Consider the following 26422-nt stretch of genomic DNA (forward strand, 5'->3'; position numbering starts at 1 on the left):
AAAAGATGAAGAGTTCCTAACTGTCAGGCACGTACTACATGCTTCAGGAACTCACAAATCTGGCTGTTGGACTACCCAATTAAAAAAAGACTTTTCAGTGACTCGTTACTGGCTTTTCATCTCCACTGCCTGTAATTTCTTCTGAAAGGTTTAAAATAGTATATTTTTCCACAACAATGTTGTCATTTTCCACTGGTAAAAAAAAACAAAACAAAACCAGTAATTTAAAGAGGCTCAAGTTAACCTGTTTGAGCTATTTTTGTTTTACAACGTTACCTTATCACCTAAACATATCTTTGCAAATCAAACTATATCATCCTGATTCTGTGAATGGTGTTCATTAGTTTGCTGCTTTTGCAGAGGCAGCACAAGATAGCAGGAATTTCTATTACTGACCTATGAGCTGGGGATAATTAGAAAAGCCTGAACAATAAACAATAGGTAAAGTAGTTAGTATCTTACTTTTCCATGAAAATACTAAAAGTCCTGCAAAGGAGATCAAACTCTTGCACAGAGACCCATGGCTAAAAGCCTTTGGTTATTCTGTCAAGGTTTTGGCTGACTCAGACTCCATCAGGTCCTATTCATGACTCAGTACTATTTTCCAACTTTTCTGTGTCCCTTGCTGTAGTTTTCTATTCTTTACAGTAGTATTTTGTATGAAAGACCTGAGGGGCAGTCCACCTTCTTAGAAATTATTTTTCTCACATAGAATCTATTCATGTTGTCTTCGGCCTTGTTCTACTTTAAGCCTCTTGATCTTTCCACTGTGCTGTTTACCTCTCCAACGGATGCCAGTCCCAGCTATTCACTGGAATTCATTATTATACAACAAAGCATTGTTTATGACTGACTTCAGCTGTATTTGGACCTCCTTATCTCCCCAGATGGTCATTACTGTTCTTAGGCCAGCTGGCAGCATACTTGGAGCAAGGCCACCTCTGAGGTATGCTTATGACTGAAGCAGAAAGAAGCTATCATGAGGAAAACAATGCATAAATAAATTTCAAATAGCATGCAGGGTTAGTTACAATGGTGAATGACTGCTGGCAAACCAAACATTTATACAGTGAAATACAGAAAGCAGATTAGACAAGTCACGTTAACTGGGTCAGATGGCACAGGTAAAAATGCTTGAGATTCACCTACATATACAACTTCTACTCAATCTTCCCCAAATTGAACTGCTGCTGAAGAACACACATAACTTTTTTCAACTTCAAATGTTTTGTTGTTTAAAAAATAGCTAAGTTGTTTTAAAGTCTTTTAATGCTGGCACCACACAGGGGATAAAACTGGGGCTTTAAAGAAACACATAGAAACTCTGGCCATTGGCATTAATAGTAATACATCATTAATATATTTCCATATTTTGGAAAAAGTGGTACATGACTTTGTTACTCTGTATTTTATGTTAGGTACTGCTTGTCTTGGTTCCTAGCTTCCTACCCTAAAATGCTACACCGTAATCCTGTTGCAGATTAATCTGTACCACCTATTACATCATCCAAGGCATTAATTAAAAAGTAGAATTGAACTGAGCTCTCATGGAGTTTACTTGAAACACACATTAAGTGAACCGTAGGTAATTACTTTACAAGAGCAGTTTTTCAAATCCTGGTGCACATACGAAGTTTGCTCATGAGACTGCCCCGAGTTGGTGTCAAAAGCCTCACAAAAATCAGGCTGTATCTTATCAATTAGGCCACCTGCTCTGTCAGAGAGAGAAATTACATTGGCTTAAGACAATCTACCTCGACACAGCCTTCTCGATGCTTTCTCTCACTTCATTATTTTCCAGGGACCTGCAGGCTGGCTACTTAACCATTTGCTCTCGCGTACCCCCTGGAAGAGGTGTTGCCTTGCCAGAAGCCCACCCTCCTCCCTCACAGCCGGCCACAGCTGCTTCTCTCGCGAAGACCGACAGAAAAAGGGACTGAAACACCCCAGCTTTCTCCCCTTCACCTGCTCTCTCCCCAGTATCTCCAGCCCCCTTCCTCGCTGCCGGCACGACGTGCAAGGCCGGCGCCTCACACCTGCAGCGCCCGCTTCGCTCTAACCCTTCCACACCGCCGGACGGCCCGTCATGGCAGGCCCCGCCCCCTCGGCCCGCCCCGCCCCCTCGCACCCCTTTCGCCACCCGACCCAGCCTGTCAGTCGATCCGGGCTCCGCCGTGGGGGGGGGCGGAGCCGACTCGGTCAGTCGCAGCCAATCGACGTGCGAGGTGCGGCGGCACCGCGGCCAATCGGCTGCTTGCTTCTTCGGGGGTGCGGCGGCTGCTGCTGTCTGTGCGCCCCGCTGCGAGCTGCTGGCACCGGCTGTCGCTGTCGCCGCCTGAGGTGTCGCGGTAGCCGCAGCAGCCTGGCCCTGCCCCGGTGTCACTGAGGATGAGCCCCCGCGCTGCCCAGCGCGCGTCCCGCCCTGCCCGCCCGAGTCCATTCATCTAGCGACTGGTGAGGGGCGGGCCGCGACCTGCTGATGTGTCCGGAGGGGGAGCCGGGCCTGGGAGAGGGGCAGTGTCACGGCCGGCCCTGCCGGAGGGGACGGGACGGCGGCGGTGGGGGACTGTAGGAATGGGGAGAGCCCCAAGCAGGAGAGCCAGGGAGGGTAAAGAGCAGCCGGCCACGTAGGATGGGAGGGGACTGGCTTCGAGGCGGAAGAAAAGTGGCTTGGCCGCCTGTTTTGATAAGTCTTCTGTCGCTCGTCGCTTCCCCGCTACGTGGACATGTGTAGTGGGAGTCAAAACGGCCACCTTTCCCCTTGCCTGCCCCTGGCCTGTGGCTGGCTCTTTGAAACACTTCAGACCTTCCCCCCGTGACAGCGGCAGCAGCCTCTGCCAGGTTTCCTTAGCTGGAGATTACCGGGAAGCCTGTTTCTGGCCTTCTTGGTGATACTTGTCTGTGGCTTTTGGTAGCAGCTCACAGTGTTGCTGGCTTTGAGCAGCAGCGTAAGCACCAGAGAGCTGAAATGTCCTAGTTAGCTTAAAAGGATATTTCCATGCAGTCTTCTTAGGGGCCAACAACCTGATCTCTGAAATCCAGCTCTTTTTTTGCTGACGTGGTCAGTGTAGTTGTCTGTCTTCGTGGAAACTGACCACAATTTGTGGTTTACAAAAAAATAATCACCCAACATCTGATGTGGGTACTCTTTAGTAATACTGTACCAAAAGTTCAGAGTTCTTTCAGAAAAGTCAGCTTTTCCTAAGATTTGATGTATTTATTGGATATAGTTTTAAGTGTGATGAAATTCTAAAACACATTTGTGTTTCATTGCTCGTGGCTTATCTTCAGGTTACCTGTTTCAATAAAAAATCTAGAGCAAGGTCCCAGTGTATTGTGGAAATGCCTATAACTGCACTCACGGTACTTTTGTCTATACCACTTTCTGTATGTTTTGATTTTTTGGACAGTGTTAAGTTATTATATGTAAGTAGTTTTGACTATTTCTTGATAAGCCAAGCACAGTATTTCACAGTTTACTGTTTATGTACTATGATTCCTGACTAATAGATCCACTCTGACGCGTTGTAGCTGAATTTAGCTACCAATGGTGCTTTGGTATTTTTTTGACAGACGTGTCTGCCTTTAATTGGTAGTGCTTGTTAGCACTGTTAGGAGCAAATGGATTAGAGTTGCTGGATCATTGAATGTCTCATCCTGATAAGGATTATGCTGTTGTTGCTGTGAGGGCAGGAGTTGTAGAAAGTCTGGCAAGAACCTCTAAAGGTCACCTGTGCCAGGGATGTAACTGTGCCAAGTGGTGGCACAGAGACCCTGGCCCAGTAAATGAAGCAGCTTGGATCTGCCATGGCCCAAGGGACATAGCAGGCATGGTGGAACGTGGTGTTTTTTAAAGCTAGCTGGTTTTCCTCCATAGCTTTACTTCTAGGCAGGTCACATTTATTTAAAACTTGAACAGGTTGCTTGTTGTCTAGCCCATTTTGAGAGCCTCATTAGCTTTCAATTTATCATTTGAAAGTGCTTCCTGACATATAATCTTAATCTCTTACGAAATTTGAACAAATGACTGCTTATCCCACTGTCAGGGGTAAAATGGACTAGAGTTTTGATTTTTCTTCTTTATGTAACAGCCACCTTATTCAAAGGCTCTCGGTAGTCTGTAGAAACCGCAGCTGAAGGAGAAAATAGATCCAGTTTGCTCAGCCTGTACTCACGGGTTGTTTTGTAAATCTTCTGAATCCTAGTTGCTCTTTCCAAAGTTTTCTTCTACTTACCTACTTCTCTTAAAACTTGATATATGAACTAGAGGTAGCACTCTGCCTGATGTTTTGCGTATTGAGAAGAGCAGAACCCTTGCTTTCTGTGCCTTGTATTGCAATGCTCCTGTAATACAGTCAAGAAGCTACGTTTTTAAAAGACTCTGTGGGAATTTCTGACTGCCAAACCACTCTATGCTGCTGCATAGCTTAGATTTACCCTTTTTTCCTTGTATATTCAATTTTCCCCCCGTAAAATATATTGTGTATTCAAATAATATTGTTCAAGGGGTTGAAAAGCCTAGATTTATGCCCAGACTTCAACAAATGTGCAGGCAGTTTCTGAACAGGTTAAGCTCTCTGTGGATATGTAATCTTCTGAGTAGAAATTAGTAGTCTAGCTGTTCTTTAAAGCCTTGGACAGTGTGGTGCTTATAGCTGAAGGGTGTGTTTGCTGTTATTTATCTGTGTTTCCTCGAGGATATGTTGCTTAATGCCAGTGCTACGTTTATTATATTACTACCCAGCTTCAATTTGCTAGTTGCTTTTGTCAGATTCTAAACTACAACTTTAATATGTGTTAGTGAAAGTTGCCTTTAGGTAAGACTACAGTCAACAGAAAATCCTGGAGAATCAGTAACATGATAGCAAATTCCCGTGGCTTTAACTCTGTAAGCTTTAGATTTGGGTTTTTTTTTTTATTAGCTTACTAATCAAGTAGTCTGCATAGTGAAGTTTGTTTTGGGTACAAATATTTTCAGGATTTTCATGCTGTTATGGTTACAGGTCTTTTGTAATGTTACGAAACAAGTGCGAATGGACCAGCTTGGAGAATATTATTAAATGTCAGCATGCTTGTTTAAAAAACAACCGCCCTTCCACTCCACCCTGGAAATCTTTAAGAACTCTCAATACCCTTACAAGGATGGACTTAACCTTCCTGAAGTGTATGATATTGCCAGTCATATCTCTCTTCATTTAGCAACTTACTATCAAAAGGAAGAGCGAATGAATTTTGCACCTTCTGAAAAGCCATATTATTTACACTTTTTTTTTTTTTTTAAGGGAGGGCTGTTAGGATTGACAAGGAAAACTCTAGGCTTCTTTTATATGGAAAATAGAAACCGTTATTTAGTTCCATTTTAGGAAAGCCAAACGCTAGGTAGTTTTTCACCAAGTACTTCCTAGATGCAACTGATATTTAGAAAAAAATCAGTAGCACTTAAAAAAATAAATTTAAAAAACCCAACAGAAAAACAGTGAATGGAATGAGGTTATGCCAATTTAAAGATCAAATAAGGTCTTGAGAAATACGTTCTTCGTAAAGCAGCCTAAAGCTGGGTTTCAAGGCCATGTCACTAATGTGACAATTCAGTTACTTTAATGCACTGCACATGGAGGATGCAAACCCCAGCAATCTGTTTTCAAGTGGCACTGAATTCTAACTATCTGAATCTCTTCAGTTTTCTCTTTCACTTCCATGTGAGACTATTGTCTCTATTAAGATGAAAAAAAAATGCAACAGCAGCTACTAGCCACTGCCTTGGTACTGGTATTCACATCCAAGTTAGCCAGATTTTGCTAGATCTAATACTGAGTATAGGCTTTCATCAGGAAGAATCTGAAAGACGGCAGATGTGAATGCTAGTATCAAATGTGTGCTTCACAGACTGGATGCCAGAAACATATATTGAAACTGCCAACCATGTGGTAAGGGTTGGTTGCTGTTTCTCTTCTTGATAGCACCCTTGTACCTTTGAGCCAAGAGCTCACAACCTCCATCAAAACACTTTATAGAAAAAAAGAAAATTGGGAATGTGTCTGGAGAACATGATCCTACAGATGTGGAAATGAGCAGTCTGGTATTTTCCTTCATCCAGTAGCTTGTGATGCCTCTGTGCTAAATGTCAGTGTTCTAGGCATCACAAAAACTGGTGCTGAATATGCTCTGCCTTCACTGGGTTTGTCTTCTGAAAGATAGTGACTAAGAAACAGATATGCAGTAGGGGGTCCTAAAGCTGCCTTGGTATCGTCATCTCTTTTTTCTGGCTTTATTTTTGTAAGATTTCATATTACCAGAATGCAAGTGATTATGTATTTTTTATCTATTCTGGGAAGCATCTTGGATAACAAAAATAGGTAAACAGAACCCTTGGACCTGAAGACCACTAACCGACCAGAACTCCCTTTTAAGCAGCTTTGATATGCAGAGAGATTTCTGGAACTCCACAGTGGGAAGCTTGTGCCAACTCTGTTCATTTTTCCCAATGATTGAACAGAATCTCAAGATTTCATGTCTGCCCTCTGCTGTTTGCAGGAAATGAAATCTACCATCATCATCCTTAGTCATTAAGGTATTTGTTAGTTTAGTCTTACAGATGTGTAGAATCTTAGCTAATTTCATACTCCAGAGAGGCGTGACAGCTTTGATTTTAGACTTTTTAGCAAAAAAGTGCCGAATCTTTGCTTATTTGTAGTGACTTCTGGAAAGAAACAGAGATTTTTGAGACAACCACAGTAGGTTGAGAGCTGCTTTTTCAGCTGTAGGAGTTCTGACTCGATAAGGTCAGATGACCCATCTGACACACTGCTGCTTGGAGAGTGTCTGACAGCTGTGGTGCAGTGGTACTTTGCCTTCTCTGAGGGGAGGAGCTGAGTGAGAGGGCTCTACCTACTCACTTCCAGGAGGCAAGATACCACAAACACTTTCTTGCTACTTAGGAATTGCTTCCAAGTTGGTTGTAATCTTTTAAATTTTCCTGTGCTGTGAACATGTATAATAAGTAGCTCACGTCTCTAAGGGAAAATTTAGAAACCTGCTTGCTGCTGAAATAAAATATCTTTGGGATACTCTCAATGCTACTCCAATTCCTCCATTTTTGGTGACTTTTTTTCTATAATGAAAATGTTAATTAGGAATCAGTTTTTAAAAAGAATTTGAATTCCAAATGATACCTATTGTATCATAAAATGTTTAAAAGATTATAATCTTATTTAGCTATTTATATCTTTTAATAATTACAGCATTAGGAAGACACTGGTATTATAACATGAATATGATTAGTGCTGCGGAGCCTACAGAAATATCTGCAAATAAGAGCAGAGACACATAATCGAAAGGGCACCGTATTCTAGACATTTCAATTCAAAGTTTAAAAAATGCTGGTGCTGTTCCTATTTTGTGCTTATTTTAGGTGCTGATCATTCAGCTGGGACTCCATATACTAGAAGTGAGCATTTGGACAGCACGAAGGTTTTCACACAGACGTGAGCGTTGATTTACAATTTTAAAGGTTTAAGGTTTCACTTAAGGACCTCTTTTGTATTTAAAAATAGTCAGATCTGATTATTAACCCTTTTCAGATGTTGTAATAACATGATAGTGTGTGTTACTGGTGTGCTAGTCTTTATTGTAGAGGGGTGAAAACTTGATCTCCAGCCTTTTGTCTCGAAACTCAAGGTGTATGTATCGATGTACTAATATAGTATCTAGTGTTGTAATGTTTATAGTAAAGGAGGGCTGGGTTAGAATGACTTATAAAGAAATAATTCAGCAGAGTCAGATGTCGCATAGCTGCAGTAAATGTCACCATAATGGAGTTAGTGTGACGTAGGCAGGGTTGTATTTCTATCTAGTAGCAGACTTTTTATTCTTTTAATGTGTTGTTCGTTGTTCACAGTATTTTGGTGTTTGGTGAGGCTAGAGCTCAGGTGCTTTAAAGAAGTTTTTCTCTCGCCTCCCTGTTCCTTTCTTGTAATGGCACAAGTTGCTTTGAAACCAGGATTTACTTTCTTCTCAATCATTTTCTCATGCAATACAGTATCTTAAATAGGTGTGTATCTGCACAAGGGAAGGTATGGCGCAGGGCATGGCAGGACTGCTTCCTTGGGTGGCGGTGCCATTTCATACCAGTTTACCTAACAGATTAGTCAACTTTATTTTATGACTCCCCTGAGTAATTTTTCTTTAAGTTCTTTGTATTTTTACTTTTCTTTCTTTGTAGCACTAATTGCAATGTCTTAACGATGAATTATATTTAAGATGTGCTTCACAAAGCATATGTAAAATTCATACTTCTTCCACAGCATAATTTTATTGCCTCATGGCATATTGATGAAATGTGACAAATTGGTTTGAGGATAATAGCACTTCTGATGTTTTTCTTATAGATCTCCAAATATTTTTTTAAAATTATTACTAATTAGAAGGGTGTTTGATGCACTGGCAATCTGAGTCTGCTGATAGCAATCACCTGTCACACTTTGATTCCTTGGAGCAGCAAGTCAGGCTGTGTTCTTGAAACTAGAGCTTTTTTCCAAGCTTGTGATAGTGATTCACTTTTCTTTATAGTTTGAGGCGTTAGAGAAGGTGAAGGGAGAAGAGTCCACACAGGTACATGTTAAATTTCTTGCGTTACTGCAGAAGTTTGTATGTTGGTTGTAAAATGCCCTGTAGAGTGAACTGAAGCTTGCTGTGCCAAATGTAAGCAAAACAGTTGTGGTCAATTTTGATCTCTGAAATATTTCTGTATGTCACTCCTGGTCAGGGATGAGGGACTAAATTGTAGTGAATAAAACCTACTATTTTATTTTCTTTATTTGCCTGCTGTTTGAAATTGTTTTGAAGGTAAATACTGAACAACTTCTGATCTGTAGATTTCCATTCCAAGTATTTAATCCCTTCTGAATGACGTGGAAAAATAATTGTTGAAGGCTTTGTCATGAGATGTTAAAATGAATACTCTTGGATTAGAAATGTTTTTTTTTCTTGAAAGTTTAGATTCCATTATTAGTGTTTGCTCTAAACCAATTGCTTTCAGCTTGGTGGCAATCTTGATGATAATTCTTGACATAGGAGCGGGACTGGGATTCCTGTTTTCTTTTCCAAACAAAATCATCTTTCCCTGACATGTCTTTGGAGATAGAGACATTAACAAAATACGGTTATATACTCAGTGCCTGAAAAGCAATGGAAGCTAAGCTCAACAGGATTTTTTGAGGGGAGTGGGGGCCAAGGAGTAAGGTGTGCACATTTATGATGACTGCTGAGCTGGAAAGATAGCAGGGTGGGGTTTTTTGGTTGTTGTTTGTTCCGCCCCCCTGGAGGATTTGTTAACATTTTTAGTTTTATTTATTCAGCTTTCATGATGGCATTGTTCAGCTTCTTTTGGAATATTTTACTCATGGGTAGAACAACTTTGAACTACAGTTTGCATAGCAATCAAAAACATCAAGGAGTGTAACACATGATTGAGTACTACTTCACTCAGTTTGCAACTTATGCTTGAAAGATTGAAGCGTGAAGTTTTTTGGGACTGAATAGCAGTTCACATTAAATTAGGCAGTCTATCAGCGATGTATATAGTTCACTTTCTGTTTTAGATGGGTTTATGTGTGATTTTTATACTGCTGTCTGCACTTCATGTACTGTAACCTTATTAAATATACCTGCACACATTTAATAGGCTAGATGAATGCTTCTGTCAGGCCTTCTTTACTTTTGAGAAAGTTGATGCCAGAGAAAGATGGATATGCTAGATAAGTATGCACAGATAAGCAGAAATGCTATATGCCACAGACTGTGAATATATTTTCATGAAGAAGAATTTGTATCTTTGCCTCCTTTTCCTTCTTCTTCCTCTCTTACCCATTCCAACCTAGACCTTCACTTCTCCCTGCCTGTTTCAGGAGCTTTAGACCTTAGCCCTGCATGAGTGCTAACAGCCTGAATTCATGTCTCTTGTACAAGTTGCTTTTCTTCACTTTGTTGCCATCCTTCCTCTCACCTTTGTGAGTGGCTCCGGGAGAGGTGGAGAGGAGCCTTCCTGTTGATTCTGCAGAAGAGACTTAGTAGGGAGATGGGTAGGCATTCAGGCCAGGGAAGAGAAAGTGGGGCATAATCCTATTTTGCAGTGGCTAAGGGAAACTGTGGTGGTCCCTCCCTCCTTCTGGGTGTGACTGACAAAGCTTCTGTTAGCCAAGGTGTACTCAACAGCTGTGGGGATTTTTTGGTGGGTGTCTTTTGGGTTTTGGTTCCCCCCTGCCCCAGTCTTTTAGTTCAGTTCTTGCTTTCTGATCACAAAGTAATGATATAATTAGACAGTAAACTATCAGGGTCCTAAGGACCCTAAGGCTGGGAAACCAAACTTTTTTTTTTTTCTTCAGATGACTTTTTTGGATCCAGTTCACCATGTGGCCTCAAAGATTTATGTCAAAGAAAGGGAGGAGGTGCTTTTGGAGGCTGGGGTGGGGAAGGGAGTCATGGGTTTTTAAACTGACTGAATGCCTGAGTATAAGCTCAGATGGCATGCGGCAGGTCAGTTAACCCTTGCCATATTGCTCCTGTACTAGTTTGATATGCATTTAAATTGGTACAGTTGCTGGGGAAAAGGATTTTTGTTTACTAATCTGTTCTGGTTTATTCTCTTTCAGGTCTCCCTTGCAATTATGGAGTTTTAGAAGAATAAGGTAGTGTGGAGGGGGAATCCCCCTCTACACACTTCAGGTAGTCCACTTTTGGAATTTTCTATGGACAAGAATATTTGTTATATAAGATGGTGAAATAAGACTTCAAAAAATTTATATTTATAAATATTTATTTGGATCAAGTGCCAAACATAGCAGTACAAAGATTTCTAATGGCAGCTCAATAAAACTGGATTTACATCCTTGGAATTACAAATTTTTTAAGGCACTGTGCTGTGTACTGAATTGGAGTGCCTTGATACACTTAAGGGTTGTCCACGCTAAGGAGAGGAGCAGCTTTAGAAGTGAAGATGAGTTCTTTCATGCCAGACTGCACTCCAAAGTGTCGATCTCTACAGCATGCTTTGGATGTTATTTCTGTAGTAACCAGAGGAAGTGAAGGCCAGATCAAGGCCTTTCTCTCTTCTTACTGCTACAATGCTGCAACTATAAAGGATGCCTTTGGTAGAAACGTTATACATCTTGCTTCATCTTGTGGCAAAAAAGGTGTGCTAGACTGGTTGGCTGAGACCAAAGGAGTAGATCTCTTGGCGAAAGACAAAGAGTCTGGATGGACAGCTTTGCACAGAAGTATATTTTATGGATACATTGATTGTGTTTTGTCATTACTGAAGGTGAGTGATTTGCAACTGTAGTTTTCCTTGGTATCTACAATTTTTAGAGTTCTATTGGTTATGTAAAAGTGGGTTTTTAAACTTGACTGCAAGCCTCTTGAGGGTTGTCTCAATACTGTGTTTAGATCACAGTGCATTGATTTACTTGAAGGCTGTCTCTGTGTTCATGAAAGATGTCTGCCTTTGCCCATGCAGAAATCAGCACTGAGTAAGGATCCGTGATTAATTGTGCACTTCCTTGAAGACTGGTGTGTGTGGATGATATCAGGGTCAGGATCTTAAAAGTGGAGAGTCATCAGACTAAAGATACTCTAAAAATAGACTCTTCAGTAATTATACCAATGTGTTCTTAGAGCACATAAAATAATGAAAGCTTAAATGGAGTTTAATTAGAAATGAATCTTACATTTGAGAGATAAGCACGTCAAGATATGGAGCATTTTGTTAAGCGAATCTCCATTTCATTCATATTTTATCCAGGGCTTTTGCTCAGTCCCCCTCATTCCTTTCTTGCAGTTGCTGTTTCTTCCCTACCACTTAGCAAGTTGTGTATATTTTTGATTGCTCTTCCTTCTGTGCCTCCTGTCCCAAGTACAGCAGAGGGAAGAGATGTTGATACATATGGTTGAGATGTTAGGGCTCCGTTTAACCAAATGAGAAAATGAAATATTTGTGGTTCAGGGTTACTTAAAAGCAAACCTTTTAAGGCATAGAATTTTCTGTTTTGAGTTCAGCCTTTTTAAATTGCAGTGACTAGCCATTTGTAAACAAAAAACTCTCTGCTTTCAACAAGATTTTAAGCAAAATGGTTGTGGATCCAGTATTTTTTAATTCTTGAAGGTCTGATAACTGTTAAATATGTATTTCGTGTGCTGTACCCTTACATAGTGAGGAGGTTTTCATTAAGCTCGACAAAAGTAGGTGTTTGTATGAGAAATGTACATGATTCTGTTCTCTAGAAAACTGGAAACTGTGTATGTGATGTATGAAAAAGTAATCAGTCCTCTAGTGTGTCTGTGTGTATATCTGTATCTTTGATATTTGCTTACAGGAGGCCTGTACAGGTTTCCCCAGATGTATTTTACTTTTCTGTCAGTTGCATAAATGAGTGAGATTTTTCTGATAGCTAGCTCTGCTGATACTCTTCTAAGAAGCAGAATGAAACAGTTCATGGAGAGTGCTCTGCCTCCCAGTTCCTTAACTGAAGTCTCTCTGCTGTACTGCATTATAAAACGGATATGTTCTTAAGGTATTACAGCAACAACAGGAAGGGATTATAGAATAGAATTATGAAATAGCTGAGTTAGAAAGAGATCTCTGAAGGTTGTCTAGTCCAACCCTCATGCTCAAGCAAGGTCAGCTAGAGCAGGTTGCCCAGGGCTGTGTCCAGTCGGATTTTGAATGGAGACTCAAACATCTCTGTTCCAATGTTTTAATACCAGTGCAGTAAAAATGGGTTTTAGGTTTATACAGAATTTCTTATATTTCAATTTGTGCCCTTTGCCACTTGTCCTGCCACTGGATATCACTGTGATCCCCACCCCTCACCTCCAATCAGGTATTTATTATACATATGGATAAGATGTGTGTTGTTCCTCCCCGTTGCCCTCCCCCCCCCCCCCCCCCCCCCCCCCCCCCCCCGAACCTTCTCTAGGCTAAGCATCCCAGCTCTCTCAGCTTCTCCTTATATGTCAGATGCCTCAGTCATTATTTTCATGGTCTTTTGCTGGAGCTGTATGTCCATGTCTGTCTTGTACTGGGAGTCCAGACCTGAACCCAGCACTCCAGCTGTGGCTTGCCAGTGCTGAGTAATGCCTGCTGGCAACACTCCTACATGCAGCCCTGGATGCTTTCACCATTCTTAGCTGCGAGGACACATTGCTGGCTTGTGGTCAACTGGTTGTCCACCAGGAGCCCCAGGTCCTTTTCTGCCAAGCTGCTTTCCAGCCAGTCAGCCTCCAGCTGTATTGGTACACTGGGTTGTTCCTCCCCAGGGCCAGGATTTGTTTTTCCCTTTGTTGAACTTCATGAGGTTCCTCTCAGCCCATTGCTCCAGTCTGTCAAGATCCCTCTGAATGGCAGCACAACTCTCTGGCTTATCAGCCACTCCTCCTGGTCTTGTATCATCATCAGCCTTGCTGAGGGTGCACTCTGTCCTGTCATCCAGGTCATTAGTGAAGAAGTTAAACAGTACTGGCCCCAGAATCAACCCCTGAGGTACTCAACTAGTGTGGATGACAGACTTCTGTTGTGGGCTAGAGGCAGTCATGACTTATTCTCAGACTGTATCTAACTACAAATTTTGCCACTCAGCAAATGGGGTTTGTTTTTACAAATTCAGACCACGTGAATATCACTGCAGCCTCTGTTCTGCTTGTAAATGACTTATACAGCTGCCAAAGAGAGGAATATCCAGCTGCCTTTTAAATCATAAAAATAGGTCAGTCTTTCTGTCATACAGTGAGTTAATACCAGCACTGTTGCTAGTAGGTTTGGAGAATGTATGTTGTTGTTCTTCTGGCTAGTGTTTTTTCCAAATGAAGTTACAGGTTAAAATCCCTACTGCAGATGTGGCTAGCTGTCCTTCTGTCAAGCTTGAATGAGTTGTGCTCCCTCAATTTTTGTATTTCATATGTTTACCTCTTAAGTGTGAGATTCTGTAAGGCTTTCCTTTATATTAGCCAAGAGCTGTGGTACGGAGGTACAGCTGTATTATCCATTAGGTTCTGCTTCGGGACATCTGCAGTTCTTCCCTTCAGGGATGTGCTTGATGACACTTGGCTTCCTAAAAAAACAATGCTGGTGTAGCAGCACTTTTTTAATTGAGAAAACGTTATATACAGAGAATATCTACCTCTCTCTGAGTTCTAAAGGAATGACCTGTTCATGCTTTGTGCTTCTGAAGCTTCCCTGCTGCTGTCTTGTCTAGCTGTTCATTTTCTCTTGCCTTTTCTCAGCAACTGTGAACCACTGTTCCCTGCTTGTTTTCAAAGCCATAGTAGGGTTTCTTGACTTTTCTCACTTCTCTAGCTTGTCAAAACTGATTCTGTGAACATGCCAATATAAGAAAATGTGTTATTTGAAGCTGGTAACTGCATGTTTCTAAATACTTGCCCTTCCTAGATGGCAGTGCTTTATCTTCAAGTGTATTTCCTTTGTGGTTCGCTGATTACATCTTATTACTCAATCAGTATTCATACAATAAAATCCCAGTTAACAGATCAACGTGATGTATACATGGCTGAACAGAATTGCACTGTTTTTTTTCAGATTTGCTTACAGTTTACTTGAATCTGAAGATTTATCAATATTAAACTTCAATTAAAGATTTATTTAGCTTCTTAGACGTTTACCTGGCTTACTTCAACCTGTGGAGTTAAAATTAACTTCTGTTCTTCTCTTCCCCTCCTTTCCTTCTCTTTCAGCATGGCGTTAGTCTGTATATTCAGGATAAAGAAGGCTTATCAGCCCTGGATCTTGTGATGAAAGATAGGCCAATCCATGTGGTGTTCAAGAAAACTGGTAGGAAATCAAATAGTTTAAATTGTATTTTACAAGGAGATACGTTTCAACAATCTATTAATATATGTACCAGTGTAGACAATATTACCTGTTTCTAATTAGGACTGTGTAAGTTATGAGATACCTGAAGATACGGGGTCACTAATATCGTGAGACAGTAGGTGCAGAATCTTGGCAGTAGGCACAGGATGCACATGTGTAGCAAAAATGAAGGAATAATGACTGACTTAGAGGTTAAAAAAAAAACCAAATGAGCGATATGATAGGTAACCCAAAGAGGTTGTGGAGACTCCATCCTTGGAGATACTCAAAACCTGAGAGAACACGGTCCGGAGCAACCCACTCTAGCTAACCCTGCTTAAGCAGAGGCGTTGGACTAGATGATCTCCAGAGGTGCCTTTCAACCTCAGTTATTCTGTAATTTTTCTCTTTTATCTCAATTGAAGTTATTAGAGAGACTTCAGTGTCTTTGAATTTGATAGTTTACATCACCTCCGTGTCCTCTGTGAAAAGAGGGGGAGTATGTTCTTGAATCTTCAAAATATTTTTTAGACAAGGTAGCTTGATATAAGCTAGTTACAGTCACTTTAAATACAATTTCTCCAAATAAGAAATGAGTATGTAAGAATAACTCTGAGCACACAAGTTTTTTTTTGACAGGGGAGTAGTTTTTCCAGTAGCTTTTATTTATTTTTATGCTGTTTTATACTTTTCTACCCCCTTCTTTCTCCTTTTCTCCATGTCCCCAAGTTCAGTCTTGTTGTACAGTGAAATTCGTTTTTTTTCAGCTTGTTTCTAGTCAGTTTAAGTAATTTTGGTTACACAAACCCTGAGTTTTGGGTATTTTAAATTTTATCTTGCAAAATATGTTAAAATGCTTTAATCTTTTTAACAGTGGCACAACATGATCAAATATACATTGATTTCAGTTTTTTACTCATCAGAAAATGTTGTTCAGATATCACTGTAACTGAGAGGTTATTTAAAAAATACAAAGCATTAGTTTTTGGCCACACCTCTGATTTGAAAGTGTTTATGGTTTTCATACATGACAGCATAACATTTTTTGGGAAAGACTTTTTCCTAAATTGAAGCAAAGCATGTATAACCTAAGGTAGTAGTAGTTGTCTTCTGAAAACATAACAAGTAAGTCTGCTGCTGAGGAATGTTTGCATTTTCTGTGACTGAAAAATATATATAAGTAATGTTAATCATCTGTACATTATTGTTAAAATATTTTGTCATAACACCTTACTTGTCATAAGAATAAATATTTTTAAACTTCAGTTTTAGGTAAAAAACAGCTTTCCTCTTCAAATTTTAAGTAGAAACAGCAGGAGTTGCTTTTCAAAGTCAATATGCACAAGACGGGTAAATTGACAAGCTGCAGAGAGAATTTTTTTCATTGCAGATCCCACGGAAGTCTACACCTGGGGAAACAATATAAATTTTACTTTGGGTCATGGTGGTCAACAGGGTAAACATCATCCTGAATTGGTGGACCTTTTTCCTCGGAATGGCGTGTATATCAAACAGGTATTCTTAATGTATTACATAGGCACCTTTCTTGGTGAACTTGGAGGAGTGTGTGAGGGGGAACAAGTATCGAAGATGTTATCAAGTTTTGAAAATTTGCATGGAAAAAAAAAGTTGGGTCTGTGGGGTTTTTGTTGTGTTTATTTTTGGTGTTTTGTTCCCTCCTCCCCCTCTGTCTGTCTTTATTTTGTCCTAGTCATTTCTCAGCAAGCAGTTTCCATTGATCTGGCAAGCAGCTTAGAGCAGCTAAGGAGTACTAGAGTAGGCCTGCTGTATTATATTCTTGCTGCTGCCTCCCTGCCTCACCCCAATCATCCTCAATGAAATCGTGGTTCTCTATTTTGATGGGGAAATTTTTTTTTTTATATGATTTACCTTGGATATATGGCTCCTATATCATTAAATTCAGAAGCATGATAGTTCTGTAACTGTTTTGAGTTTCTGACTTCCTGTGCAACTCCCATAGTCAACTGAAGTGGGACAATGAATCTGTTTGATACATGTTGAATTAAAATTCTTCTTGTGTTGAAAGCAGCATGTGCTGTTAAGCACACTTCCTGTAGCAGTAGTTTTGTCCCTAATAATTTCTTGGGACTTCAGTTTAAGAATGTTTGAAAGTTTAAAGTACAACTCGAACAAGCATTCAGGGCAGAGAATCTGTGCTGCAGTCTTAATATGTTTCCTTCAGCTCTTCTGAGGCGGTATTGTTGCCCTTAAAACTCAATCTTTTGAGCTTCTGTTAGCCTGTAGGGCCATGCTTGACCTTATTTTAATAAATACAAACTGTAGGTCTCTTCAAGTAGGTTAAAGCAGTACATAATAAATTAAAGCAAATATTTTGTGTTCCTTGTGACTTGGTTTGGTAGTCCTGTGCTTTAATACTAGTATCTCACTTGTATTTTCACAAACAGATGTTTATTAAAGCTGAGCTTCTTCACAAAGTAGTTTTGGCAGGTGTTTTCAGATTCTCCAAGAAAATTAATTTGTCCTATACTACTCCTCCCCACCCCTTTTTTGCTCTTTTTCTTTCAGGTGGTACTCTGCAAATTCCACTCTGTGTTCCTTTCCCACAAAGGTCAAGTTTATACATGTGGACATGGACAAGGAGGACGCTTGGGTCATGGTGATGAACAAACATGCCTGGTACACTATCTTATGCTATCTCGTGTAGTCTAGCATGGTGTTTCTTTTATTCAAACAGAAAGTCTAAAAAGTTAATTAGAGTTTCTGTGAGTATGCTTTCAAAACGAGTTTGCTGTTGATTTCAAACAAACCCCCTTGCTCCCCACCAAATAACAGAAAAAAAACCTCTCCAGTACTACTAGTGAGGTAGCAGAGAGTAGAAGAACGTGCATTTAAATGTATTTTAATTTAAGATAGCTAGGTACTGTGGTCAAACTTCTGTGTTATGGCCAAATTATTTTAAAGGCTAGCTGATGCCAGATAAGTGGAAGCAAATGGTTTTTGGCTGGGCTGGCTTCTTAAATAGATTTGTGATGCCATCTGATGAGTGTCAAGGCTGGCACAAAGGAAACAGCAGTGCTGTGGAGCTGTAGTGGCATGAAAAGTGATGGTAGGGTTGCTTCTTACTAGACTTGCACAGATATTAAGTGAAAACTCATCTGTCATTTTCATTTGAATAGTACATTGCTGCAATATGCAAAAACAAAATTTGAGAAGACTAAGATATGATGACAATGCAATTCTTAGACTTCAGTATCTTATCCTGTGCACACTACCTGGTAGCATGCATTTAGTTTGCAGCACGATAATTTTTAAAAATTTCTAATATCAAGTATCTGGTAGAACTTGATATTATATTGCTGGATGTTGTAGTGAAGACTGGAGCTCAATTCTTAATGCTTTTTTTTTTTTAAAAAATGCAATTCTATGAAATTAGAATTTTTTGCAAATTACTGTTTTGAAATTGGGATGTTACCCAGTTGAATAAAGGAGAACTCATGTTAGAGTGCATGAAGAGTCAAAGATACAGAACTGCTTCCTTATTCTATGGAATTTTCTTAGGATTATCCTGTGTTGTGGAGGGAGAAATCTTTATCGCTGATGGTAATTTAAAAAGAAAAACAAAACAGGTAATAGTTAATATTTGTCCAGCTGTCCTGAAGATATAGTTTCCAACCTAATTTCGGAGCAGGTAGTTTAAAAATCATCTCCCCTGATAGCAGAGGACACATTTCAAATGAAAGTAGTTCGTCTTACTGCATTGGATGTGGTAATTATGTTAATGAGTGTATTGTATGTTCAAATGCATTTTCATCTGTAGTTCAGTATTTGGTCATGACTTTCTGTTGGTGTAACTTTAGTTTCATAGATGGCCACCGGTTAATATCAAACCAGTATGTTTTTATATCAATATATTTTTTTTTTCTTGTTCAGGTTCCAAGGCTCGTGGAAGGCTTAGCTGGCCATCAGTGCTCCCAGATAGCTGCAGCTAAGGATCATACTGTTGTTTTAACAGAAGATGGATATGTTTACACATTTGGTTTAAATACTTTCCATCAGTTGGGTATTCTTCCTCCTCCTCCTAACTGCAGTGTTCCTAGACAGGTAAAAATAACATCAGTCAAAGCTTGTTTGTTTGTTTGTTTTACAGAAAGTAAAATATGAAGATTGTGGAAATAACTTTAAAACTTTTTCAGGACAATAAAGTCAAATGTGAGTTCAGATAAAATCTTGATTCTGCGTTATCGTACATCTCAACCTTAAATACTTAACTGTGTCCTGATAAATCTCTTAGTTTGTAACCTGAACTGTACTAAAGTTTGTAGTGCTAAGCATGATACAAGGTACAATTGCCAAAACCCTTTTCTTCCCCAAATTGTTCTGTAGCTGAAATGACATAGAAGTAATAGGTATGTGTTACTTGAGATTCATGCTCTTTACTCCTTTTGAATCACTGGATGATGGATCTCAGGGTTTGATGGTTGTGTCCTTTGCTGGAAGCACTGTTGATTCCGGAGCCATAATGCTTTGGGAAGAATAGCAACAGGGAAGAGAGGGTATGGGCATCAGCAACTCTATTATATTCCTATGCTCAATCTCTAACTTTTTCTAATTTTTTTTTTTTTTTTAAGTAAATAAGAGTTACATTACCTTTTATTGAAAGGAAGCTTCATCTGGAATAGAACAACATTGTACTACCAGTGTTATGAAAGTAGGAAAGAATAATTGGCCAAAGTGCGACAGGATAGTGTTTTGGGGTACAATGGGATGCTCTTCAGTAGTGTAATGATAGCTGTGTATCCACAGTATTTGCTTTGATCTCGATCATCTTCATCTGGAAAATCAAGTTAAATTTGAAGTGTGGAATTAGTAGTATAGTATTCTGCAGTGTGTTCAGGGCATTAGGACTTGTCAGCTGAAAGGTTTCAGCTGACACTTTCGCAGCACCTGAGTCTTCTTTGGCTGTCTTATACATGTACTGTGTAGTCTTGTTCAACATCTTACATATAAAGACAGCCTAAGGAGATTTGATTCTAGTTCTGATTAGATAATGCAAAAAGTTTACTACTTTTTGCCACTAGTGCAATAGTGCACCACTTGACAAACTTCTGAAATAATCCTGACTTATTAGACTGTATGTGGATTGATACAAGTGCTTCATTCTTAATGACTTTAGGAGTTAAATGTTGTCAGAAGTTTGTACATGTGAAATTCACCTGTTGCTGCTTAATATTAAGATGTACTTTGGATTTGTGCTTAGGTTCAGGCAAAAAACCTGAAAGGTAGAGTGGTGATTGGAGTGGCTGCAGGCAGATTCCATACAGTGCTATGGACTAAGGAAGCAGTGTATACCATGGGGCTGAATGGCGGCCAACTAGGTAAGGTAGAAGCGTTCTGAAAGTAAAACCCAGCCATTAAAAGATTGTTACTCATACTAAAGCTGTCATCTGCTTCTTACAACAGAAGCCTGGTTAAAGCTTTCTCTTCTCTCCCCCGCCCCCCCCCTTTTTTTTTTTTAAACCAGTCTGATGACATCATCCCTTCTTTGAAGAATATTTTTTATTACTGCCAGTCACTTTCACATTTTGAGATGATGGGAGCTAGTCAGACTTAGCTCTGTTATTTGAACTCTTTATAATTCTTTTGCCTTCTGTGTATCTTGTATGGTCCTGCTACTGAAGACTTTCAGGAAACAGAATGTTGCTGTTTGTGTTGCAAATTACCCCAAGGCATGCTTGTCTCCTTCCAGCAGTCTGGCTGGTACTGCCCTTAATAAATTATAAACTAGCATTCAGCTGTCCTGCCTATGTCCTTCTTTCACCATGCACTGTAAACATGCTACTGATAACCTTTTCTATACTAACTTTTTAAACTGAAATGCTTGCCCATATCTAGAATTTTTTTCAATGCAATTACCAGAATCTTCACTTAACTCAGTATTATTTTGAAGTCAAGAAAGAACCTAATAAAAATGTATTACCAACTAGTGAACTTCTTGATTTGTTGTATGAATGGGATATTTTAATTGCTTTTGTCTTTTTTAATAAACAGGTATTGCAATATTGGTTTGGATTTGCATTTCCGCAGTTCTGTATCTGTGTGCAAACAAAACTGTTAGCTAGCTCTGGTACTTACAGTTAATCTGCATCAGTTCTGGCATCAGGTTCAGACACTTTTTTGTGTTCCTATTTAAGATTGCAAAGGTATGTGAAAAAACTTGTCTTTGTCAGAGAAGTATCTTCCTAATGAATATTTTGTTTGTTTGTTTTTGGGGTTTTTTTATATGCACCCATCATATAGGTTTTTTTGTGGTTGCTTGTGTTGTTCAGATTATTCTGGTGTGCACATGGCCCAGTGCAGTACCATATGGAGACGGTAACTGGATTGTAAGCGATATAGTTGTGTCAGCTGGGCACTATGATGGACCTGTGATAATAAACCTTGCCTCTTTAAGATGTTTGGGTATAGTACTACGCTGTCATATGACAAGGTTGCTTCCAGCTTTAGAGGTGGCTCTGCTGCTTGTTCCTGGATGTTTGTACCCTGATCCAGTCTGTGGCACAGACATAAGTGCACACAGAGCAGGATTATGTTATGTATGAGATTCTTTGTGTTAGATTTCTTGATGCAGCAGAGCAGCAGTTGCCTGATTTTTTTTTTTTTAATATGTTTTCAGAGACCTTACATTACAGCTCCAACCTTGTCTGTTGTTTCATGTAACTGCCTGCCTTCATGCTTATGTGCACTTACAGTAATTTTTATGACAAGCTTGTTTGGTATCTTCCAATGGCTGAAATGTATGTAGTATCCAATGCCAGTATGTAGTATTTCTAGTGTCTTGAACTGTAATATGATCAAATAAATGTTCTTTCTTTGGAATCAAAGGCAGTACCACTGCAGAATCTAACCACATTAAATAGCTTTCCGTGTAGAATATGCCTTACTTCATTTTTTGTATATCAAATCTTGAATGTTTTCTGGTGTTTGTGGTGAACTAACAAGTATGTGTGGTGGGTCTCTTATCTGTCTAATTATTTTGAAGATGAATTATCTAACTACCTAAAAAATCTTCTAGAATTTAAAGGTTCTTCAAAGTAGTGTAGCAAAGTGTCCTTTAAATGAACAATGTGTGGAATGGCAAATAATGTTTTTGAGGTGTGTTGTATTTTCTAGGTTATCTGCTGGATCCTAATGGAGAAAAGTGTGTAACTGCACCTCGCCAAGTTTCTGCTCTATACCATAAAGATATCTCTGTGTCTTTGGTCTCTGCAAGTGATGGCGCTACAGTATGCGTTACTGAAAGAGGAGATATTTATTTACTTGCAGACTATCAGTGCAAAAAGATGGCTTCGAAGTACGTGTTATTTTTCTAATTTGTCCTGAAGAACAATAGGTGAAGATTTCACTGTAGTCTTATACTTGCAAGCTATTTTAAAGATTTTTGAGTGTAGAGATAATACAGTGTCCCCTGAGTTTTCTTCATTTGCAGTTCTTTCATATGAACTGTGGCTTTTTTGTTTGTTTATTTGTTTTTGTTATTAGATGAGGCTAAGGTGCCATTCGCTGTTTACCAAAGATATTTAAAAAAAACATAAGAGGAAATATCTTGTGCCATAGGTTTAAAAATATTGAAACTGGTATTTTTTTGTTCCTCTGCTAGCCTGAATTTGCATAAATGCATCTTGGTAGAGGCGCTGAAGATCTGCTATTCTATTTAGTTATGTTGTTATGATTTTGAATTAGTAATTTGGGGTCTGAACTTCATAATTAATGTGTGGATATAGTATGTTATAAAGGGTAGTTTAGGTTGGAAGGGGGACCTTGTGACATCATCTGGTACATATGCTAAAACCTGGATGTAAAACCTGTTGAAGAAACTGGGCCCATGACTCGTGAATTTAGGAAATTATTTGATCCTGTTCTCTCTTACTTAGTTTGCAATAGCAGATTAGAAGAGGTAATTAGCATTTTTGCCCAGCTAACTCCCAGTTAGCTTTTCAGCTTCACTTCAAATTCTAACAGTATTTATTGACATGTAACAGCTTAATAATTATTTTATACTTCATTTTCTACATGGTTGTAAGTGAAGGTGATGGCACTTGGAGAAACTTAATACTATGTACTGCGCTGTTATACTAAAGAACTGAAAAGAGATAATGTGCATGGTTTTGATCAGGTAAAAACCAAAGCCCACCAAAAACCTGAGAAACTGCCTACTGGGATAGGATAGGTCTTTTAATACAAACAGCTAAATGAAATTTATACAACTATAATTTTTGTAATGCTGAAGATTGAAGCTAAATCATATACTGGTTTTCACTTACAGAATTTTGTGAAGAACCTGTGGATATGATGTGACTTACTTAAAAGCAAAGCAAAAATTACAATCTGCTAATAGTATTTTATTGGCAGTTATGTTAGTCATACCAGTGGGGTGAAACTAAACTTAAGTAATTTTTCTGTGTCACTACTTCAACTATATTTTTTTACTGCTTCTCTAAATGAAAAAGGTAACTCTGTTGTAGAAGCAACCTAAGTACTCAATGAAGAAATACTAATTTAACCTTTTGTGTTCTTTCAGACAGCTGAACCTTAAAAAAGTTCTTGTTAATGGGGGATATTTGGAATATAAGGTAGATACCCAGCATCTTGAAGAAAATGGGGGTGAGAAGATTTGCATTCTAGCACTGGATGAAGCTGGAAGAGTAAGTTGTATCCTTAGAAATCATAATTATATAGCAAGCTGCATACTGATTAATCAAACTTTAAACATAAGACAGGACAAAATCATGCATAGAAAATACCCAGTTCATTTCTGGGTTCACTAGAGCTGCTAGTGATTTTTTTTTTTTTTTAAGGGCTATGGGAAGACTACCAAAATAATGTACAGTAGTTTATTTTTAAATCTGTGAACTTCTAATGGCTTTTCAGTGAAGGTGTAAACTCCTTTGTTTTTATGTACAGAAAAGGTCTGTTGTTTTGTTCCCCCCCCCGCCCCGTCCCTCCTCTCACCCCCCCTACCCAGTCACCTTTACACCCTCCAGAAATTGTCTCAGAAGTAGTCTCTGGACTTGAAGTTTTAGAACCTTTGCTGAAAAGCAGCTGTTCTGTAGATGCGATGTCCCTTTTACTGTTGAAAAGTTGCAGCTAAACCTGGTGAATGGTTCAGTATTTATAGTTAAGTGTAGACACTGTGTTGTCTTAGAACTGAAATACTGTGGCGGATTTATTGTTTTCTTCCCTCATTCTTTCATAGAGTAACACTTTATAGGATCCTTCAAGACCCCAGCCTTTTCTAGATGTGCTCACTGGGAGATCTAAATCTTCAGTGCCATCTAGTGGTGTTTACAAAAAGGTTTTGTTACTGAAATGCTGCCACCTTAAAGAATGTTAAAAACTGAGCTTGTATATCAAAATAGGAAGCAGTGTGGGTATTTCCTTTTCTTTCCTTGCATTTGACTGAATTATGTTTTGGGATGATCTTATCTGTTTATTAGGTCATTAGTTGTCTCAGAGATTATAAACTTCCAGTTCAGTATTTGTTCATGTGAGGTTTTGCCTCTAGCATCTGTAGTATTGGTAGTGCCCCTTCAACATCTTTGGGACACTGCTTTAGCAGTAAGAAACTACTTTGTCTTCCTACATCAGTGGAACTATGTCAGCCTACGTTTCATATCTTTCCATGCTGAATACTGGCAAATGCTGGGATCATTAGTGCTTTTAGGCATTATAAATTATTGAGTAAGGAGAGGGATGGAATCTTAATACTTCTGTTTCCTGAATCAGCGCTTCCTGGTCTGGCTTGATTGTACTCTCTTTAAGAGAGTACTGTTTAGCCTAGAAAAGAGAAGGCTCAAGGGGGATCTTATCCGTGTATATACATACTTGAAGGGAAGGTGTAAAGAAGATGGAGCCAGGCTCTTTTTAGTGGTGCCCAGTGACAGAGCCAGAGGGAATGGGCACAAACTGAAACAAAGGAGGCTCTGTCTGAGTATCAGGAAGCACTTTTTTACTGTGAGGGTGATCAAGCACTGGCACAGGTTGCCCATGGAGGTTGTGGAGTCTCCATCCTTGGAGGTACTCAAAAGCTGTCTAGACATGGTCCTGGGCGACTGGCTCTGGGTGGCCCTGCTTGAGCAGGGGGTTGGACTAGATAACCTCCAGAGGTCCCTTCCAAACCTCAACACTTCTGTGATTCTGTAGGGCTCAAGAGAGGGGAAAGGAAATAGGTTACTCAGATTCTTTTGTCCCCTCCTTATGTAGGTGTTAACAGACCTGTACAGGTCCTTCAATGGGAGAAGACGAAAGCCTGACTTTAGCACCACTAATGCCACATCTGGGCTTTACCTCGCATGGGATTGTTGCTTCATGCTTTCTTTGTCAGACATCTGCAGTATACCTTGTTGGGGTCCTGCTGTGCATGCAGTTCTTCACGATTCTGTTGAATGTTTTGAAGTTTGTGTTTGGTCATGATTTCCATTCCAAAACCTTGGCTGGTACAGAGAAACTTGAGATTTTTGTCAAACAACAGGAAATGGTTTAAATTTTTGGTGTGTTAGCTTTGAATTTTGCCTGATTTATAAGCAAACCAGTTGGACAAATCTGTACATTAAGAACTAGATTAAACTTGTTTCTTGACTTGGTGACACCTTTTGCTGTCCTTGTTGAAATGTCAGTAAAAACTGTCCTATAGATGACTGCTGTGAAGATGTCTGAATATTCAGAGAAGCTTTTCAAATGCCTTTCATAGGCAAATAGATCTTGATATCATAATAGATTTTTCCCTGTTTCACTTGTGGGTTCCTTGTAATAGATGCTTGTAACACTTTAGGATATAATTTTGAAGAATGTTTTTCTCCTTTTATATGCAACTTTGAGATCACATGTTCTTGTGTTTTTAAAAAAGTAGTGTGTAATATGTAACCGCTTTTATATGATATGAAGATTTCCCCTTTCTCTGAAAAAATGATATTATAGGTGTTTTGCTGGAAGTCATCTAACAACTCCATGAAGCAGTGTCGTTGGGTTTACGGCCGGCAAGTCTTTATGTCCGATGTTGCTTTAAATGGGAATGAAATAATGTTTGTCACACAGGATGGTGAAGCCTTTACAGGGAAGTGGCTGGAAGAAGGGAAAAAAATCTCAGAAAAGAAAGGTTAGCTGTGATTTCTTAATGGTTTTTAAGGACTTCAAATCAATATAGAAGTTTAATTGAATCTTTACAGTCTCTAACAGTATTATGTGGTGAGTTTGTTCTTTCATCTGTGGCTGACGGTTGGTAGCCTTGACCAGTACTGTTCTCTTCCCTCACTAATACTAAGATTTACTTTGCAGCCTTCAGTTAACCTTCAGGTGGAGATTTCCAGGAAGAAAAGTACTTCTGAAGAGTAATGGTAGCACAAGGGTCCAGTGTAATGATCTTGTCACATATTAGATGACCAGTCCTAAGAGACTGGCATTGAACAAAAGGAGGAGCATCTACTTGCTTGCACTGCTAAGTCTGTGAAACCTTATCATGTTTCCTGCTCTCTTATCTGGGCATAATAGAGGGTCCAGAGCAATTGCTGCCTTATTAACTTGGCT

The 26422-nt window shown here is 39.3% G+C and overlaps 1 protein-coding gene across 3 annotated transcripts in view; it reads left to right on the forward strand.

The window, feature by feature from the left end:
* Window positions 1-2408: 2408 nt before the first annotated feature.
* The window catches only part of IBTK (inhibitor of Bruton tyrosine kinase), a 59410-nt gene continuing 35396 nt past the window's right edge, over window positions 2409-26422 (forward strand). For all 3 annotated transcript variants that reach the window (XM_050893589.1, XM_050893591.1, XM_050893590.1), the window contains exons 1-10: window positions 2409-2454; window positions 10650-11317; window positions 14743-14839; window positions 16251-16375; window positions 17408-17518; window positions 18773-18943; window positions 20100-20217; window positions 22013-22193; window positions 23421-23544; window positions 25817-25994. In XM_050893589.1, the coding sequence (XP_050749546.1) occupies window positions 10994-11317; window positions 14743-14839; window positions 16251-16375; window positions 17408-17518; window positions 18773-18943; window positions 20100-20217; window positions 22013-22193; window positions 23421-23544; window positions 25817-25994 (1429 nt within the window). In that variant the 5' untranslated portion in view covers window positions 2409-2454; window positions 10650-10993. The remainder of the gene's footprint in view (window positions 2455-10649; window positions 11318-14742; window positions 14840-16250; window positions 16376-17407; window positions 17519-18772; window positions 18944-20099; window positions 20218-22012; window positions 22194-23420; window positions 23545-25816; window positions 25995-26422) is intronic.

Source organism: Gymnogyps californianus, chromosome 3 (assembly GCF_018139145.2).
Source record: "Gymnogyps californianus isolate 813 chromosome 3, ASM1813914v2, whole genome shotgun sequence".
In the NCBI taxonomy this organism is placed as follows: Eukaryota; Metazoa; Chordata; class Aves; order Accipitriformes; family Cathartidae; genus Gymnogyps; species Gymnogyps californianus.